General features: G+C 44.2%; 1 protein-coding gene across 3 annotated transcripts in view; it reads right to left on the bottom strand.

Moving 5' to 3' along the window:
- LOC112230892 (collagen alpha-1(V) chain) overlaps window positions 1-21,314 on the bottom strand; it is a 127,192-nt gene that overhangs the window by 53,922 nt on the left and 51,956 nt on the right. For all 3 annotated transcript variants that reach the window (XM_042311160.1, XM_042311161.1, XM_042311162.1), the window contains exons 5-7: window positions 5,572-5,703; window positions 1,716-1,829; window positions 1,035-1,421 (exon numbers count right to left, since the gene is read on the bottom strand). In XM_042311160.1, coding sequence (XP_042167094.1) covers window positions 1,035-1,421; window positions 1,716-1,829; window positions 5,572-5,703 — 633 coding nt within the window. The remainder of the gene's footprint in view (window positions 1-1,034; window positions 1,422-1,715; window positions 1,830-5,571; window positions 5,704-21,314) is intronic.

Here is a 21,314-nt window from a genome sequence, read left to right as displayed (position 1 = left end):
GTGTAGTTCTATGTGGGTAAACATGCTGGGTTAAAAACAGCCCAGCGCTGGGTAAATAGTGGACACAGCCAGTTCGGTTGTTTTCGTAGAACACTAGAGGCGTGGCTTAGTGAGGGAGGAGCTTTAAGATATATTTTAGGCCAACTGAGAGTAAATGTAATTCCATGCCCCAGTAGGCCACGCCCCCTGAAAAATGCCTATGGATTACATTAAAAAAAAGACTCAGCATACCGTAGACTTTACCAGGGTTTCCCAAACTCAGTCCTGGGGCTCACCTTCGGTGCACACTTTGGTTGTTACTCTAGCACTACACAGATGATTCAAATAACCTACTCATTATCTGGCTTTGATTATTTGAATCATGAATAGTGCTCAGGGTAAAAAACAAAACGTGCACCCAATGCGGGCTCCAGGACCGATTTTTGGAAACCCTGTGGGCCTATAACACTGATCAACCAAGCATGAAAGTGAATATAAACCCAAGTAATAAATTAAGCCATGTTTGGGAAATAAGATGACTTTCAGGAGGCATGGCCTGTTGGCAGTGTGGCTTTCAGATAGTTATTTTTGGCCACCAGTGAGAGTAAATGTCATTCATATTCACTGCACATTACATATTCTAATATAACATTAATAACATTATTAGAATAAACATTAAAACAGTGGTAACTCTCCCAACATTGGGACATGCCTAGGCACTTGAGAAACTTATAGTCTTGGGAAAGCCTCACAAACGCTACAAAAGTGTCAGAGCTCAACAGACAGATAACATTACAACAGAACAGATGAACCGGAATGACATTTACGCTCACGGGTAGCCAAAAATAACTATCCGAATGCCACGCGCCTACTAAGCCACTCCTCCAGTCTTCTGATCTGACCCAGCTCTGACCCAACCCAGCATCAATAACCCAACAGCCCAACTGAGTGACCCAACTGTCTGTGTCAAAATAACCCAACGTGTATCCAGTATTTACACAAATTTGGTTGTTTTTAATCCAGCATTTTTTTTTGTGACGATAATGATAACTCACTGAGGTCCTGTTGCGTGTCATGGTGAATCCTCCACTAGTGGTGATGACCTTCTCAATCTCCGCCCCCGTGCCCAGGTCAACCTTTGACCCCAAGTCCAGCTCCACCCCTGCGCCCGTCCCCATGCTGCTACTGCTGATGGTGACCCTGCGAGCGACGTCGGGCAGGGCCGTGGACTCGTCGTAGTACGTCTCGTAGTTGCCGTAGCCTTCCGTATCATAGTTGTCGTAACGGCTGGTATCCTCCCCAGCTCCAGCAGCAGCGGCAGCTTCAGCATTGGCGGTACTGGTCAACACTTTGCCCTCGGCTCCCTGACTGGCTGTCTCCCTTACAGATGACACTACCTCTTTGACGGAGGTGACGACACGGCCGCTCTCTGGCACGGACACCTGGAGAGAAGAACAACGCAATGTTAGGAGGAACCACTGTAGCTTATACAACTGGCATTAACAACGGCTTTGTTTAACGTCATTCATTTTCATTAACCTCAGTTTTAAACCATTGAGATAAAGGAATGCTTTACAAAGGCATATCTGGCCAAGAAGGCATACTCAGCTAGCATCAACAGCAATCCTCAACAACAATCACTACGTAATAAGAGAATGGATGAGGATGGGGGGAGGGTGGGAGTCCCACAACCCACCATACTAAACTGGAGAGAGACGGGGGACAGAGGACAGTACCTTTACGTCTTCCGTGACAGGTCCAGCTGCTTCGTCTGTCTCAGTCTCAGAAGGCTTCCCATCCGTGTCCTCATAGTAAGGATACTCATAGTAATAGCTGTCCTCCTCTGTGTTCTATACAATACAGGGGATTATGAAACGGTTAGTTCCGGCCAAGCAATCGGATTGGTCAAAAGTGTGTTCCAGCAGTGGTGCTATTGAGCACAACACCACGGCTAGCACAACACCATGGCTAGCACAACACCACAGCTAGCAATAATACACGAGAGGGTGTGCGTTATGGCGACCCTTTTTTTCCGGAAACCTTTCCAGGAATGTCAATCTGACCCATATCTGACCTCTCTCTCCCTCCTAAGCCTCAGCGGCCCTACTCTTCTGTGTTCATGCATGTCACTGATGGATAATAGATCACTTTTCCACTGGTGTCTAAATGAAGCCGTCCCAGATCTTAACAGGTCGAGGGCATGTTGCTGTGTACTTCGGGGTATTTTTTAACCTCTGCATTTCTCTACTTTCCCAAAACACAACTCCCCCGAATTGCCCCACCCTGTACCTAGATACCGCTGCGGGTTGGGGGGTGAGCGGGTTGGAAGGTTCTAAGAGGGTACAATGGGATGAGGTGGTACAAGGGAGATCAGGAGTGACGGTGTTTAAGAAGGGCGGGTAGGTGTTTGATAGAATGCACAGAACCTGGAGCTGGTAGTGGGGTTCACTTCCAGTTTATGCAAGCTTACTTTACTTGCATATGGCGGTGCAATGTACCGAATGATTGCATGCCATAAAGCTCTCTGTCATAGAGCTCATCCTGATGATGTACTGAGAGGAGTGGTGGACCTAGTTGCATCAGTGCCTCTCAGTTTATTTGATCTGTGAGCTCTTCTCCATATTAGCCTTATTATTGTAATATGATTTGGTCGGGGCCCCCCTCTTGACAGAAGAGAGAAAATAGAACATTTTAAAGTTAATTCCCTGCAATTCTACACATTTTGCCATGGGCCGGAGAATTTCTTTTGCAATTTTATAACAACTGTCATGCAATTTGACTAATTTTGCCATGGGGCAGAGAGAAATGTCTGCAGTAATTAAAGCAAATTTCATAAGATTCTACCCATTTTGCCAGTTTAGATAACTGGCTAGACTAATTTACCAATCAAAAAATGGTTAGCTGAAATGGCTAGGTGAGTGACTGTCAGTTTCTGACAAAACCAACCAAATTTCCAACTTGCACCTTCTGTATTCTACTATTCTAACCCTCAACAGTAAGTTGAGACCCCGACCGATTTCCCTAGTGGCCGGGGACCCTAAGCGACCAGGTACAAGAGCTGTGATTGGGCACACTATGGTTCTGGTTCTCTCCCTGACTACTCCCCATCCATTAAAAAGGTGAGATCACCATTTCAACTGGAATGAGTCCATGGGCGTGGTTGGTTAGCTTCTTGAATGAATGTCCTTCTCCTCCAAAGGATCAAGCCTCACCACACCAAGGTACGAAAGCAGAGATGTTTAATAGAATGGGGGCAGATACTGAAGAAGGACAATCTCCATTCAGCATAGCGCATAGAGATACAGGCCTAGGCAAGTACTCTGCCATTCCTGCATATTTTATCTACAATATCACTGCATAGCATATTCAACCCTGTTGGTTTCCCCAGCAGTCAGCACTTTCTCTCTGGCAAACTTCAGCGTTTTCCCCCTCAGCCATGCAGCTTTTTTTTTCTTTCCAGCAGTTTGTCCAACCGACACTACCTGATCCCTAATCAAAGAGCTGCTTATGGATAAAGGGATTAGGGTAAATCAGGGAATACCACGCCTCAGGGTATATGAAGGTGTTTGATAGAATGCACAGAACCTGGAGCTGGTTTAGAGCTTCATTGGTTAGCTTTTATATTATTCTAAATCAGGAACTCGTCCTAAGGCCCTAAAGGGCAAGGCGACCGGAAACATGACCGAATACAAACAGTGTAGCTATTCCCTCCGAAAGGCAATCAAACAAGCGGTCAGTAAAGAGACAAAGTAGAGTCGCAATTCAACGGCTCAGACGAGAGGTATGTGGCAGGGTCTACAGTCAATCACGGACTACAAAAAGAAAACCAGCCTCGTCGCGGACCCCGATGTCTTGCTCCCAGACAAACTAAACAACTTCATTGCTCGCTTTGAGGACACAGTGCCACCGACACAGCCCGCTACCAAAACCTGCGGACTCTCCTTCACCGCAGCCAACGTGAGTAAAATATTTAAACGTGTTAACCCTCGCAAAGCTGCCAGCCCAGACGGCATCACTAGCCGCGTCCTCAGAGCACGTGCAGACCAGCTGGCTGGTGTGTTTACGGACATATTCAATCAATCCCTATCCCAGTCTGCTGTTGCCACATTCTTCAGGAGGGCCACCATTGTTCCTGTTCCCAATGAAAGCGAAGGTAACAGAGCTAAACGACTATCGCCCCGTAGCACTCACTTCCGTCATCATGAAGTGCTTTGAGAGACTAGTCAAGGATCATATCACCTCCACCCTACCTGATACCCTAGTCCCACTCCAATTTGCTTACCACCCCAATAGGTCCACAGATGACGCAATCACAACAACGCAACGGCCTACAGGGAGGAGGTGAGGGCCCTCAGAGTGTGGTGTCAGGAAAATAACCTCTCACTCAACATCAACAAAGCAAAGGAGATGATCGTGGAATTCAGGAAACAGTAGAGGGAGCACCCCTCCTATCCACATGGGACAGTGGTGGAGAAGGTGGAAAGTTCCTCGGCGTACACATCACGGACAAACTGAAATGGTTCACCCACACAGACATCGTGGTGAAGAATTTCTTCAACCTTAGGAGGCTGAAGAAATTTGCCTTGTCACCAAAAAACCTCACAAACTTTTACAGATGCACAATCGAGAGCATCCTGCCGAGTTGTATCACCGCCAGGTACGGTAACTGCTCCGCCCACAACTGCAAGGCTCTCCAGAGAGTAGTGAGGTTTACACAACGCATCACCGGGGGCAAACTACCTGCCCTCCAGGATACCTACACCATTCGATGTCACAGGAAGGCCAAAAAGATCATCAAGGACAACAACTTCCCGAGCCACTGCCTGTTCACCCCGCTATCATCCAGAAGGCGAGGTCAGTACAGGTGCATCAAAGCTGGGACCGGAAGACTGAAAAACAGCTTCTATCTCAAGGCCATCAGACTGTTAAACAGTCATCACTAACATTGAGTGGCTGCTGCCAACATACTGACTCAAAACTCTAGCCACTTTAATGATAAAAAATTGGATGTAATAAATATATCAAGTCACTTTAGACAATACCACTTTTTATAATGTTTACATACGCTACATTACTCATCTCATATGTATATACTGTACCCTATAGCATCTACTGCATCTTGTCTATGCCGTTCGGCCATTGCTCATCCACATATTTATATGTACATATTCTTATTCATTCCTGTACACTTGTGTGTATAAGGTAGTTGTTGTGAAATTGTTAGATTACTTGTTAGATATTACTGCCGGAACTTGAAGCACAAGCACTTCGCTACACTCACATTAACATCTGCTAACCATGTGTATGTGGCCAATACTATTTGATTTGATTTGAAGGACCCACCCTGACCGATAGTTGCCCTTAACCTCTGACTGTCAAAAAAATGAGCACTTTATTAAAAAGTGCATCATCTTCTTGTTAAACTTCTCAAGCCGACACAGCAAGTAGGCTTCCACCTGAAGATAATGACCCTGAGACATGAGAAGAGAGAGACTCACCTGAAAGGAAGGATAGAGTATATAAAACAGACTCTAATCATACTGTAAACATGGATAGGAAACAGGATGGTGGAGAGTTGATGAAGTGACTCACGTATTCATCTGTGTTGGGGTCCTGTGCCTGGGGCTGCTCTGGGACAGGGACCTCACAGTCGGGGCTGTAGTGCTCGCAGTAATCATACGCAGCACGGTGATCGGCTACAATCATCAGCTGCTGGATGTCTCCCTGGAAACACACAGGAAAAAGGAAGTGAAAAGTGATGTAAAATTATTATTATTTTTAAATAAATAAATAAACAAACCCCTAAAAAGACAGCGGTCAACCGTGAACTCAATGAAAATATGTCTTGCAGAGCGTCCTGCAGGCTGAACATAGACTGCAAGAACGAGGTCAAGGATGATGTATATACTGTAAATGCTGGATAGCTGATGCTATGTATTGGCCACTGAGATGCTTTAAAGTCACCGGTTGGCCGTCCGTCTTTGTTCATGGCTTAGGAAAGGGCAAATTTAGCTACTGCAGGACACAACAGGTCACAAGCAGACCAAAAACATCATAATTTTTGGACAATGACATTTTGTTTTAAATTGGATTTGATTGGTGTGATGCCAAATCCAAACAGGCCTCCCTTGGGGGGTGTTTTTCTGTGCCAGGAACACCCACAGTTTTTTTTAAATGATCTTTTTTTAAATGTATTTTTTATCAACGGCGACCAAATGCTTACTGGCATCAATCAATCAAGTGCTACGGCGGCAACATGTCATACTCTTTTTGTCCAGACAGCATCAGATACATGGGCTACACATACTGAGACAGAGGGGCGCCGTTTCCCTCGCTCTGATGATTTCTCCTGTCGGGTAGATACAGCTAGCTGCGAATTATGAAAACAGAGAGACGAAAGATAAATTGTTTTGACGTTGGTCAAATTTTGGGGGATGCAGAGGCTCAACTGCGAAAGGAGTAGTGTGAGTGTTGTAAAGTTATGTGTTCCTTAATATATACAGGGACATTTAAGTTGATCGATTGAAAAGATAAATTGGTACCAATGCAGTTGTCTTCTGTTTGGGAGTGACAGCCAATTTTGTGATTTATACAGTGTGTCTTACAATTGCATCATGTACCCTAAAAGGTTACCGAACATTACAATGTGAGATTATATGTGTACTTCTGACGGTACACTATGTGTATTGATCTTTTTGTAGCCCCGAGAACAATACCGTACCCTAACGTACCCTTTTTCTGACAGTGTATGGAGACAACATGGGCTGAACTGCTCTTGCACATATATCTAATGAACATGGTGGTTTGCAGAGAGAGAGGAAGGGTGAGAAAGAGAGAGCGAGCGGTTCAGCAGGATCACCAGGCTGCATAGGGAGTTGGGTGTGAGTGTTATACTATATGTTAAATCCTTGACAAGACTTGTACCTCAACTACACAATACACTTCCCAAGCCAGCACTAACAACACATATCAAGAAATCAACAAAGATTTTTTTTTTTAAAGAACACACAAACCATGATTTAACATGTTTAACACTGCTCTAAACCACACGTAGTAACATTTCCTCACAAATGCATTCAAATCATGTTTTTAATCAGTATGTACACATCCAAATATGTATGCATAGGCACGCCAACCTTTCAGTCTTTCATTAACTCCATCTGCCAGCTGTTTGAAATGACTGAAAAACACTTTTGTTTTTCCACGTCTGATTCTCCATGCATGAAGAATCTTTATTACTTACAGAGAGTATTTGTCACTTGTGGTGCAACTAACAACAGTTTGCAGCATTCATCTGAAGGTCTCTAGCATTACTTTGCATGTGCGTAGTGATTCTCTACATGCACAACCCCACAGTCCAATATTGTTTCCTGATGTCTTCTGGCTGGTGTCTGTCTTCCTGGTGGATGAAAGGGAAGCCAACTAGGACTCTTTGTCTTCCAGATGAAGTGCCCTGCTAAAGCCATTTACCCACCATGGCTACTCCAGCATCACGCTCAAGGCTCTCAGGATCTCCAAGACATTTACACACCATGGCTACTCTAGCATCACGCTCAAGGCTTTCAGGATCTCCAAGACATTTACACACCATGGCTACTCCAGCATCACGCTCAAGGCTCTCAGGATCTCCAAGCCATTTACACACCATGGCTACTCCAGCATCACGCTCAAGGCTCTCAGGATCTCCAAGCCATTTACACACCATGGCTACTCCAGCATCACGCTCAAGGCTCTCAGGATCTCCAAGACATTTACACACCATGGCTACTCCAGCATCACGCTCAAGGCTCCCAGGATCTCCAAGACATTTACACACCATGGCTACTCCAGCATCACGCTCAAGGCTCTCAGGATCTCCAAGCCATTTACACACCATGGCTACTCCAGCATCACGCTCAAGGCTCTCAGGATCTCCAAGACATTTACACACCATGGCTACTCCAGCATCACACTCAAGGCTCTCAGGATCTCCAAGACATTTACACACCATGGCTACTCCAGCATCACGCTCAAGGCTCTCAGGATCTCCAAGACATTTACACACCATGGCTACTCCAGCATCACGCTCAAGGCTCTCAGGATCTCCAAGACATTTACCCACCATGGCTATTCCAGCATCACGCTCAAGGTTCTCAGGACCTCCAAGACATTTACACACCATAGCTACTCCAGCATCACGCTCAAGGCTCTCAGGATCTCCAAGCCATTTACACACCATGGCTACTCCAGCATCACACTCAAGGCTCTCAGGATCTCCAAGACATTTACACACCATGGCTACTCCAGCATCACGCTCAAGGCTCTCAGGATCTCCAAGACATTTACACACCATGGCTACTCCAGCATCACGCTCAAGGCTCTCAGGATCTCCAAGACATTTACACACCATGGCTACTCCAGCATCACGCTCAAGGCTCTCAGGATCTCCAAGACATTTACACACCATGGCTACTCCAGCATCACGCTCAAGGCTCTCAGGATCTCCAAGCCATTTACACACCATGGCTACTCCAGCATCACGCTCAAGGCTCTCAGGATCTCCAAGCCATTTGAGCTGTCCGGATGTTAATAGATGTGCCATTTGAACCCATATCTTTTTTTGTTGTTGTTGTCAATATTGGAACCAGGAAGATACCGATTTGAAGCAAAAACAGCCATCTGTAAGCTGTTAAGTGTTGCTGATGGAAAAGTGTTGGACCAAGTCAGGTTTGTTTCTCAGAGCCTTATGGAATGAACTGGGATGTTGACCAAACTCATCCTGTGTCAGTGCTTAAGTTGTCAATCGGTCTGTCTGTGTGTCTCTACACTATCAGAAAAAAAGGGTTCCAAAAGGGTTCTTTGTATACGGTTCTACCAAGGGTTCTACCAATAATCTTTTTGACCTGAAGAACCATTTTTGGAAAACAGGGGTTCGTTGTAAGGCAAAGGGTTCTACCTAGAACCTTGACCATCCTGAGAACTGTTTTTTGAAGAAGGGGTTCTTTGATGGGCCATACATCGTATTTCTCAGAATGCTCTATTGCTGGGTGATTTTCAGAACTGTTTGTTTTAATATTTGTGTTTTTGCATGCACATTTATTGGTTGATACATTGTATGCTACACAAATATGCTACACTATACTCCAAAGATAAAAGGGTTCTCAGTAGAACCCTTCATAGAGTGTTCTAGGTAGAACCAAATACAAGGGGTTATATAAAGAACCCTACATAGAGGGTTCTAGGTAGAACCAAATACAAGGGGTTATATAAAGAACCCTACATAGAGGGTTCTAGGTAGAACTCTTTGCAAAAGGTTCTACCTAGCACCAAAAAGGGGACAAACCGAAGAACCCTGTATGGTTCTACTTAGCATGTGTAGAGTATAGAGTATAGAGTAGAGTAGAGTATACTATAGAGTAGAATAGTGTAGAGTATAGAGTATGTTTGATTCACAGCTGCTCTAGAGTGAAAGTTTAAAATGGCTGCCCATTAGCTCAGCGAAAATGCAGTGAAACTAAATTGAGACCATTCAGGGGGCGCCAGGGGGATGTGACTAGATGCTTCCCCATCTCCTGCTTCCTTCTCCCGTTTCTCTCCCCCAGGGTACCAGGGCCGGACGGTGCCAGACCACACGTGGCGCGATCCTCAGTTCACCCAGACGGAACGCTTAGTCATACATTTTCAGACGCTGAGAACACAGCCGGGGCAATAAGAACACCACCACATAGAAAAACACAAACACACACAATACACACACAATACACCCACGTCTCCATACAGGTAACGAGGGAAGCTGTGGCGTTTTACAATATTTCGTATGGAAAAGCGGATGCGTGTGTTCAATTGTGCAGTGCTATTGACAGCCAAAGCCCTTGAGGGAGGAGAGAGAAAGCGCTGGCATTTGTCACCATCACTGTATTGAACCGTGGTAAACCATACTGTGCTCCCAGTTCCAGCTGGTGCTGAAGGTTCAACTCTAAGGTAATCAACAGAGGTCTACCGCCATAGGCCAGTAACCACCAGGCAAGACACAAGCCCAGGAAGTGAGCTTTGTTTAAACCCCATAGACAGTGGGAGAGAACGTAAAAAAGGAAGCGCGACACATCCATTGAGATTTACTGTCAGCGGAAAGATTACTTCTAGCTAGGGTCACATTTTGTGCTTTATGCTTGTCTTTTAAAGCACAAAATGTTCCGTTGGTTGTGGCTTGTCCTGTATTCACAAAGTTACAATTCAGTCCAATGCAGTTAAAGATCAATTCTCCGACCTCACCAGAAGGAAACCAAATACCATTTCACTCAAGTCATTTTAAAATACCATGTTCCCCTTGATAAAGACAAACTACACAGTAAAACATTTGTCACTTCTTGTCACTACTAAGCTGGTTTTGATTTCCCTTGTATGGGCCCGGGTTGGGACGTGTCCCAAATGGCACCCTATTCTCTATGTATTGATGCTGGATCTTAATTTGAGACAGTTTGCTATAAGCAGGAAAATAATTCTGCAGCAACAAGGAAATAATGAATGGACATTTTTGTAGGGGTTGATACAATTTTCGTTACGCACAACAAAATGATGGTTCTAAGATAGAGGTTCTTTGGCTTGTAACAATAGCGGAACCTAAATGGAACCTGTACGGTGCTAGAAAGAAACATTTCCTACGGTTCTATAAAGAACCATTTAAAAAAGGTTCTATATAGAACCATAAAAAGGATTACAAAACCGTTTTTTTTGATGGTTCTTTATAGAACTTTTGTGGAGAACGGTTCCATAAAGAACCCTTTTCAATCTGAAAGGTTCTTTGTAGACCTTTCTGAAGAACCATACAGGTTTAAAAAATATAATTTGGTCATCCATATTATATTGTTCAAATTCCATACAGTAAAGAAACATTGAAGAGCTGAAAGGGTTCTTTGAGTCATTATGGTGCAATAAAGAACCATCACCCTTCCCAAAGAACCCTTGAGGAACTCTCATTTTTCAGTGTGTAGGGCAAAACAAGTCAGACATTTTCGAGTGGAAACTTCTCAGCAACAAAAGAGTGATTCAATTAAAATCCTACATCTGTGGTGCACTGCTTTTGACCAGAGCACTATGAGCACGTGTCAAAAAGTAGTGCACTACATCGAGAATAGGTTTCCATTCGGGACGCAAACCTTGGTCTCTTTATAACAGAAAGGCCCAGCCAAGTGTTGCTTAAACTGGCAGTACAAAGACTTCTGGTGGATGTCATTACTACACTCCCCAGGTGTACACTCATATTTTTCCTTATATCGCCTGCTGCCAAAGAGTTCATATTCAATGCAGACCAAATGTTTTCAATATATTTATTTCTATGGCCTTAACCAAGCCTTCATCAAACCACCATTTATCAATATGATGTCAGTGGGCCTTGGCATTAGCACTGCAGCTGAACTAATGGCGGGGATGTTCAATGGAGGTGTACTGTATGTATGGCTTTGCAGAGTCAGTAGTTGTGGATTCCTTCAGTGTACTATGAGAGGCCACTACTGTATCCTCAGGCAAGAGATGGCATGGACAAGCAGTGGTTTGGCTTAACCCAAGAAAATAAATAAAAATACCAAAGATTATAGGATCGGTAGAGGAGAGCCCTGGCAGAACATTCAGAGACGCCCCAATTACAGGTCCTATTTCTGAGGGAATGGCGGGATCTGGGGGAACCGTTTCTTTCTGCTGAACTAAGCATCACATTTCCCATCAGACTGGTGTTTAACAGAGCACATCCAGACAATAACAGTACTACACACACACACACACACACACACACACACACTGCCCTGTAGCCACCCTGTCAGCATCTCTGTGGGATACGGTGAAATACGATCTATACTCCCAGCCAGCCCTCAATGGAAAAACTGCTGCCTGTGTCCGTAAGTCATGGAGTAGCAGGACAAACACATCCAGCGTGTTCAAGGTACGGCTGCAGGCCTGTGTATGTGAGAGGAGGGATGGAAGGAGAGCAAAAGTCCAAGGTCTAAAGAAGGGATCCAAATGAAAGACAAGAGGATGTGTGTATATGGGCCTGAATCTGTAGTATCTCAAAATACAAGACTATATCAGTAGATCAAGCCATGCCCTGTACAGCATCCACCTTCCAGCCATTAACCAGTGCTGTTCCAGTTGTGCCCAGGTGGGGGCAGGAGAGGGTAGAACTGTATATTATTTCAACGTAATAAAGCATTTACAATGGGTTAGTAAATAGTTTATTCATCATTTATTGATCATTGATCATTGATCAATGCTAATAACCTAATTATTCACACATTTACCAACAACTTTTTAAAGTATTTAACAATGATTTATAAGATCATTCATAAGCTGTTTAATATAGGTCCTTATAAATCATTAAGTGTGGGCTATTTATAAATAATACATATTTCATGAATGTTTTGAGTGACCAGTGTAATTTCTCACAAAAAGATGGGCCTTCCATCAGTATTGTATTCCAAAAAAGTCAGTGTGACGGTAACATCACAGCAGTGTTGAAGTGTAACTTCAGACACTCTATGCAGAGTAAAACAAAGTTGTTAGTCCAAAAATGCTAACATAAGTGTTTGACTTACCAAAACCAAAGTGTGGATTGGAGTCACTCCTTAGAGCAGTTTCATCTCGGTTAACCAAGACAAAAATCTTGCCTGGCGATTCTAATTGGCTGATTCACATTTTGAAACGGAGGTCCAGGTTAAACATAAACTTTTTCAAAAGTGTTTTTCTCCTCCTGTGTCAGATTGTGGGCAGCAGGGCCAAGAGAGCAGGGTAGGACTATGGGAGGTCTTGGTCCACCTCTGCCTACCTGGTTGCCCGTCCCACATCAAAGCTCTTCACAGCATGATCCAAATCATTATTTACATAGGAAACCCAGAGCTGCTGCCCGACATACCCAGACCTCCACCAACACCAACCCAGAGCCCAACACCTGCCTGGGCATTCTTCAACCTGACCACACTAACCAAGCAACACACTGCTCAGGTCAGCTCACTGCACTGCAAGGGCTATAAATCAACACACACAGAGGGAGAAACGCACAGACGAAGGGACACACAAACACACATACTGTACAGTACACCAATGTGGAGACAAATGGGCACAGAAGCTGTAACAGCAACAAACACACACACACACACACACACACACACACACACACACACACACACACACACAGAGAGAGAGACACAGAGACACTGTCACAGTAATATACAAATCGTTAGAGTTGCATTTACCCACATACACCGTCAAATGCACCTTCAGACCCCCCCCCACCACCACACACACACACACACACACACACACACACACACACACACTTAAGACACACACACACACACACACTTAAGACACACAAACATTTGTGACCAGTCATGACTTCACAGGAGAGCCATTTTAACGTACATTTTTTTATCAAAATGTATTTTTAGGCAGAAAAGCCAACTGGAACATGTAAACTTTCATGTGCCTTAACAACTAACGTGTATGCCATATGTAAATACAAATACAATTGCTAAATTACGAGCATTGGTGGTTAAGCCACGAAAAAAAGAGGAGAAAAAAAGGCTGACCTTAGTTATCTTTGTTTTCTTTATCATTTTGGTTAGGTCAGGGTGTGGCGAGGGTGGGATGTGTGTTTTTGTCTTTTCTAGTTTTTTTTGTATATCTATGGGGTTTTGGTATGTCTAGGTAAATGTAGGTCTATGGTGGCCTGAATTGGTTCCCAATCAGAGGCAGCTGTTTATCGTTGTCTCTGATTGGGGATCCTATTTAGGTTGTACATTTTCCATTTTGGTTTGGTGGGTAATTGTCTATGTGTAGTTGCATGTCAGCACTCGTTGTATTAGCGTCACGGTCGTTTTTTGTTATTTGGTTAGTTTGTTTAGTGTTCTTTGTTAATTAAAGAAGATGTATTCATATCACGCTGTGCCTTGGTCTCCTAACTATGACGAACGTGACAAAAGCCAACAGCCTTCCCACTAGCCATGATTGGCTGAGATAATGAGTCGGCTGGACATGCCGAGAAAGGAGTTTGGATTGGTCTGCCATATACAGTTGAAGTCGGATGTTTACATACACCTCAGCCAAATACATTTAAACTCAGTTTTCCATCATTCCTGACATTTAATCCAAATAAAACTTCCCTGTCTTAGGTCAGTTAGGATCACCACTTTATTTTAAGAATGTGAAATGTCAGAATAATAGTAGAGAGAATTATTTATTTCAGGCTTTATTTCTTTCATCACATTCCCAATGAGTCAGAAGTTTACATACACTCAATTAGTATTTGGTAGCATCGTCTTTAAATTGTTTAACTTGGGTCAAACATTTTGTGTAGCCTCCCACAAGCTTCCCACAATAAGTTGGGTGAATTTTGGCCCATTCCTCCTGACAGAGGTGTAACTGAGTCAGGTTTGTAGGATCCTTGCTTGCACACACTTTTTCAGTTCTTCCCACAAATTTTCTATGGGATTGTGGTCAGGGCTTTGTGATGGCCACTCCAATATCTTGAATTTGTTGTCCTTAAGCCATTTTGCCACAACTTTGGAAGTATGCTTGGGGTCATAGTCCATTTGGAAGACCCAAGCTTTAACTTCCTGACTGATGTCTTGAGATGTTGCTTCAATATTTCCACATAATTTTGCCACCTCATGATGCCATCTATTTTGTGAAGTGCACCAATCCCTCCTGCAGCAAAGCACCCACAAAACGTGATGCTGCCACCCCTGTGCTTCACGGTTGGGATGGTGTTCTTCGGCTTGCAAGTCCCCCCTTTTTCCTCCAAACATAACAATGGTCATTATGGCCAAACAGTTCTATTTTTGTTTCATCAGACCAGAGGACATTTCTCCAAAAAGTATGATCTTTGTCCCCAGGTGCAGTTGCAAACCGTAGTCTGGCTTTTTATGGCGGTTTTGGAACAGTGGCTTTTTCCTTGCTGAGCGGCCTTTCAGGTTATGTCGATATAGGACTCGTTTTAATGTGGATATAGATACTTTTGTACCGGTTTCCTCCAGCATCTTCACAAGGTCCTTTGCTCTTGTTCTGGGATTGATTTGCACTTTTTGCACCAAAGTACGTTCATCTCTAGGAGATAGAACGCGTCTCCTTCCTGAGCGTTATGACGGCTGAGTGGTCCCATGGTGTTTATACTTGCGTACTATTGCTTGTACAGATGAACATGGTACCTTCAGGCGTTTGGAAATTGCTCCCAAGGAGGAACCAGAGTTGTGGAGTTCTACAATATTTTTTCTGAGGTCTTGGCTGATTTCTTTTGATTTTCCTATGATATCAAGCAAAGAGGCACTGAGTTTGAAGGTAGTCCTTGAAATACATCCACAGGTACACCTCCAATTGACTCAAATGATGTCAATTAGCCTATCAGATATTTCTAAAGCCATGACATCATTTTCTGAAATTTTCCAAGCTGTTTAAAGACACAGTCAACCTAGTGTACATAAACTTCTGACCCATTGGAATTGTGATACAGTGAGTTATAAGTGAAATAATCTCTCTATAAACAATTGTTGGAAAAATGACTTGTGTCATGCACAAACTAGATGTCCTAACCGACTTGCCAAAATAGTTTGTTAACAAAAAAATTGTGGAGTGGTTGAAAAACGAGTTTAATGATTCCAACCTAAGTGTATGTAAACTTCCAACTTCAAATGTAGAAGGCTTCTGTCTATTTGAGCTGGTCAGACTGTGTGGGAAATCCTGTTGAACACATATTTTTTCAAATGAATCGTGTAGTGAAGCTGCATAAGTGTTGCTCTCCACTTCCTGGCGATTGAGAAATCAATGGAATTAGAGTAATACCTAAAGAGATGGACAAAACACCTGTCTCTGGATTACATCTTCAAACTAAGGGCAACAGTGGCATGGCATCCGTGACAGGGAGACACATCCATCATGCATGATGATGTACACGGACGGGTAAGATAGTCTAGCATTAGCTAGCTACATTTTCAAATATTATACGTTTCTAATTTTGACAGAATGTGGTTTCAATTCAAGCTAAAGTGTACTGTTAGCTATCTAACGTTAGCTGGCTGGCTCCCTAGCTAATGTTAAGTTTATGATGTTAATATTCGTATCCCAGAACCGTTTGCTCTGCTAGTTGCAGCCTAATGTTAGCTAGCTAGCTGGTTGGTTTGCTCCCAGCAGCTTCATGCAGGGTGGTAATGACATCATTTGGCACTATGTTCATTGTTGTTTAACTAGCTAACGTTAGCTGGCTGGCTCGTTAGCTAATGTTACTTGATGTGTGTGATCTTACACGTTGTTTACCTAGCTAGGTTAATTGTTTACCTAGCAAGCTACATGTCTTAAGCTAAAATGTACAACGCCTGTTGAATATGGCCGGTGTCAGTAAACGTCGGCAAAAAAGTGTAATGAAATTGTTGCCAGCAGAGCTGGTTAGGCTGTGTTCATGTTATCCAGAGGTAAACAAATCATTGGCCGGAGCGTCAAGTGTGCGTTCTGAACGCTCCGAGAGCGAAACGAGATGGGTGGGTCTAAAGCTTAAGATGGTGTGAACGATGCTAAATGGGTGTGGACAAAGATACCAAAACATTCATAGGCCATTTTCTAAAAAGTGAGTTTACAAGTTTATCAACTTTTAAAGCATAATTACTTTCCCATTGTTCCTCAAACATGCAGTGTATGATATACCATTTTGTAGCTCTGAGTCTACTTGTATCCAATGTAAAAAAAAAAAATTCAAATGTTGCTACAAAAGACCGAATCCAGGTGGTGAGTCACATTTATACACATACACAGTATCACCTCCAGACAGTGGCTGGTTCTCAGAGCTAAGTGAAGCTGCCGAAAGCCACAGATGGGTCTATCACCTCATTTATCCACCAGACCCCCTCTCACCCTCCCCACACACCCCCCCCCTAACTGCCTCACCCCCTTCTGCTCCTGTCGTGCTTCTGGATACGCTTTGGGTCCTCTCTCTCCTCCCCTCTCCTCTTTGGGTACCATCCACTCCCTTCTGCCCCTCTTTCTCTCCCCTTTCTCCTCCCCCCCTCCCCTTTTCTTGCGAGAGAGTCACCTCCACTGCACAGGATTATGGATGGATTTTTTCCAGTCTGCCTCTCTGACTATGACTTTGGCCAGGAGCACTGGGGGAAGGTGGTGCAGAGGTGCACATTGGGAATGTTTGGCTTGGCCATTTGCTGAAAGCCGCAAAAGAAGTGCTGAGGGCACACTTCTACTTGTGGGCCTGCTCCGATCATTAAGGGGGTTGAGAGAGGGGGTTGAGGGAGGGGGTGAGGGGGGTTGAGTTGAAACCCAGACATCTGCCATGAATTAAGGAAATTCTCCCGGTGATCCAGGGGAGAAACTTGTCTGTCTGGGGCTAGACGACTGAACTGTGTTAAACTCAATATAGGATCATATATTAACTCATTAAGAGCTAGCAGCTAGTGTGTTCTCACAGGGTTAATTAAGCATAGTATATGCCAAAAAGGCATCGTAGGAGAAGGCCAAGCGTGAATGAAGTAAGCTAACAAAACAGTAAGGTTCTTGAATATTGAATAATTCAGCCTCATTTGATCCCTTTTCAATGCGTGTCAAACCGTACCTGAGAAGTCAGGCTACTGTCCGAGAATAGAAAGTCTATGAATGAAGTATGAGCCACTGAAGCTATTCGTTTGGGGACTCCACTTTTATACTGCTTCAGAAACTGCGAAAAGACATAGAAATACATGACAATATTCAATGGTCAACAGAGACATGAAACACTATGTACCTGAGAAAGAAAGCACATGAGGACCTAATAGTGGTATTCAAAGTTGGGGTCGCAACCCCTAGTGGGAGAACTGCAGTGGGGTATATGTATTTTGAAGGCCTTTTCTGATTATTGTGTAGAAACGTTTTTGAGAAAGATAATTGGAAGTAATGTCTGGGTATATAAGCTTGGTCTACGGAGGCTCTTAAAGTCTGCTTCTTTACCATCTCAGCCACCATCACTGTGGTCTTTGGTCCTTCTCTACAGACTAGTTCTAAGGACCTTGGTGAGCGATGCCATTTATCATCCGTTTAGGTGGCTAACTGTTTCAAAGCACAAGAAGAAAATATACTTTAAAAGGTCTTTTTTTACAAGTTCCTGAAAGTAAAACAAAGTTAGCCAACATGTCAGCTACAGTTAGAGTTATGACTTCAGCTTCACGACTGAGAGTCCGCTGTTACAGTGGCTCTGCAATAAGGGCTAACAATAGAGAAACAATCAGCCTCGTGGAGTCCCGACGGAGCACTGGTTACATCACCGATCCCCACACTACAGGACATAGAAAAAGGAGTTCAAAGTCTGGGCATCTGCACCTGTGTGAGGAACTCCTAACTGACCCCACTGGAAAAGTGATGGGGTGAGTTGCATGCACACCAAGTGGAATAACATATGTATGTTGTATAGTTCATTTCATGTTTTTTTCCCCCTCTCACTTGTTGACCTTCGGGACGAGAACCGGAGCCGGACCATCTATCACTGACAAATCTTCTTGATAGGAATTCTGCTAACTCACCTGTCAGTTGTCAGTCTCTGTAGAGGGAGTACCTGGAACTGCAATTACATTGATCCCCATATCTCTATTTCTATCTGTGTTATGTTTACCTGACGAGAGGCTATGAAATGCAGGACGGGCAAAAAGAAAGTGAAGAATGTGAAAAAGAGGAAACAGGACATGGGAAACTCCTTATAGCACTGTAATAATCTGAAATGAATCCTCTTAACGAGCATCATGGGTTCCTGTGGTTTACTGCTTTTTCCTGGCTCACAGCACTGCTGCCACAGGAGCCCTACACCTCACCCCTGTCTGTCCCTGTTTATACCTCCATCCCCCTATACTGTCTCACCCCAACCCTAACCCTTGTTTCTACCTTCCTGCTGCCTCTGTTGACTCCTTTGTGCCGCCATACCTGCAGCCTACCTCTCCTTCTACCTCCGCCCTCCCCTGTCTTTCCCTCAACCCTCCCTCTATCTTTACCGACCCCTTGTCTTTTCCTTTCCTCTCCTCTCCTGCTCTACCTCCCCCTTAGTACTCCTCCCCCTGTCCAGCCACCCCCATCCTGGGACAACCTATCAGCAGCACCATGGAAACCTCTGGATGATGTCACGCAATATGGCCACCGTTCAAAGGCTGACATCAGTGGAGAGAGAAGAGAACTCCTCATTCTTTCCAGGTCCTGGACCAAAAACCCGTCCCATTCTTACCTATAGTGGCTAGCCCTCTCTTTCTCCACCTCGGTCTCTCTTGACCTCTGTATCCTGGTCTCGCTCTCCTTTTCTCTCACTCTCTCTCTGCACCTCTGTGTCTATCTTTCGCTCTATCATTCTCTCCGTCACCCTCCCCTTTTCTATGTCTCTGTATTCATTCTCTTTGTCTATATTGCCCTTTTTCTGGAGGATCAATATGTTACTTATTGCCAAAATAGACAGTTGTTGAGAGAGTAAACGGTTCCCCATTAGTTCTGACTGAACTTTCACAAAGTTTAACTTCCAAACGAGAAAATCCCTAAATCACCATCAGACACAGACAAATTCAATTTGTGTCTGCCAACATAGTCCTGTGCCAGAGGCAATGGATACCCAGAGATTGCCCCATCCATCCATCCATCCACCCCTCTCTCCCTCAGTCTCTCTCTCTTCCTCTGCCCACATCTTTTCCTCCCTCTTCTGTCCTCTCCTTCTTTCTGCCCCCCCCAACCCTTTCTCTCTTTTCTCACTCCTATCTCCCCCTCTCTCAACGTCCCTCCCTCCCTCCTTCCTCCCCTACCTCACTGCCTGTCTCTGTCCCAGTCCCGTAGAGAAGACCGAGAGCTTACAGGCTGGATCACATCTGTCCTGTCTGTATTGGCTCTCTCTCTCTCGCTCCTCTGTGGCCACAGCCATTCATTTCACATAATGTTGTTTCCTGTCTACCTGCCTGGCTGCCAGGGGATGGGCCTTATTATCCCAGGTTTATCTTGGCACAGACAATGGGAAACGACAGCGTTTAAGATCAGGGGACACGGTCTGCCAACGCCCTCTAAGAGGGTCTCTTTCTCTCTCACGCACACAGACACACAAGTGCACTCAAACACATACAGACACATAAATACACACACACACACACACACAAACATCCATAAAACAGACACACGCACGTGCACACGCAAAATATAAAAATGAATTCTGGTGAATTACTCTTCCTGCAGAGCGACTGATAATTGCATAAAGGTTGAATAAATAGAACACGGCCACGACTACAGTACTCTATAACTATATAGCCAGATACTGCATCACACTGGCGCTGTAAAACGATGTCCTGCAATGTCATCGTAAACAGTACAACTAGCAAACCCATAGTACTACTAGCAAAGAAAAACGTCAAATGTGTTTTCCCTTGTTTTCCTGCTCGCCCACCTCTAAGCCGTAGCCCCTGGCAGCCCATCAGACTCAAGTCAAGTAAGGGAACAGGGAGTGTGGGAGAGAAAGGGGAGAGAGCGGTAAGCACCATATACTCTATAACTATGCAATGACTCTATAGCTAGATACTGTATCACATTGGCGTTGTAAATGATGCCATGCAGTATCCTCGTAAGCGGTAATACTAGCAAACCCATACACTCACAGAAATGCCACAGTCACACACGGTACGGTACTTAAACATAATATAAGCACCCGCTCTCAAACCACAACATGTCAATGTCAACAACCTAACCACGAACCTCTCCAACATAGCTGCCACTTTACAGGGGTATGTGCAGAGCAGGCTCCGCCTCCTTGGGAAGCCTCACAGGCAGACAACATTATTGTTCATAATAATTCCTCTATTCACACACCGCAGGTAGTGGTTAGATAGAGACTCTCTCGTCGCTCTTTCTGGCTCTCTTTTTATTTCCACCTCTTTCTCTCTCTCTCTCTCTCTCTCTCTCTCTCTCTCTCTCTCTCTCTCTCTCTCTGATGTTTTATTGCTTCTCTCTCACGGTAAATAGATCTATTTCTAAATCCCTAGCGTCAGAAATCGTGACAGAAGCCTATTTCGGGAAACTTTCTGGCGATATTCAAGGAAATGCTGAGAGCCAGACTTCTCTTTTTACGTTTTTATATTCCAATCCAACTCCCTCCCCTCTGTCCGACCCCCCCCCCCCCCACACACATCTCTCTCAACTCTCCCTTTCTCTCTGTCTTTTTTTCTCCGTGCCTCCTTACAAGATTGCATTTACATTTGAGTCATTTAGCAGACGCTCTTATCCAGAGCGTTCGTTTTAAGATAGCTCGGTGAGACAGCCACATTTCACAGTCGTAGTAAGTACATTTTTACTCAAGATGTTGAACTGGAAATGTTCAGGAATCTGACCAA

Source organism: Oncorhynchus tshawytscha, linkage group LG33 (assembly GCF_018296145.1).
Source record: "Oncorhynchus tshawytscha isolate Ot180627B linkage group LG33, Otsh_v2.0, whole genome shotgun sequence".
In the NCBI taxonomy this organism is placed as follows: domain Eukaryota; kingdom Metazoa; phylum Chordata; class Actinopteri; order Salmoniformes; family Salmonidae; genus Oncorhynchus; species Oncorhynchus tshawytscha.
The sequence above is the reverse complement of the archived record's forward strand: the minus strand, read 5'-3'. Positions and strand labels throughout refer to the sequence as shown.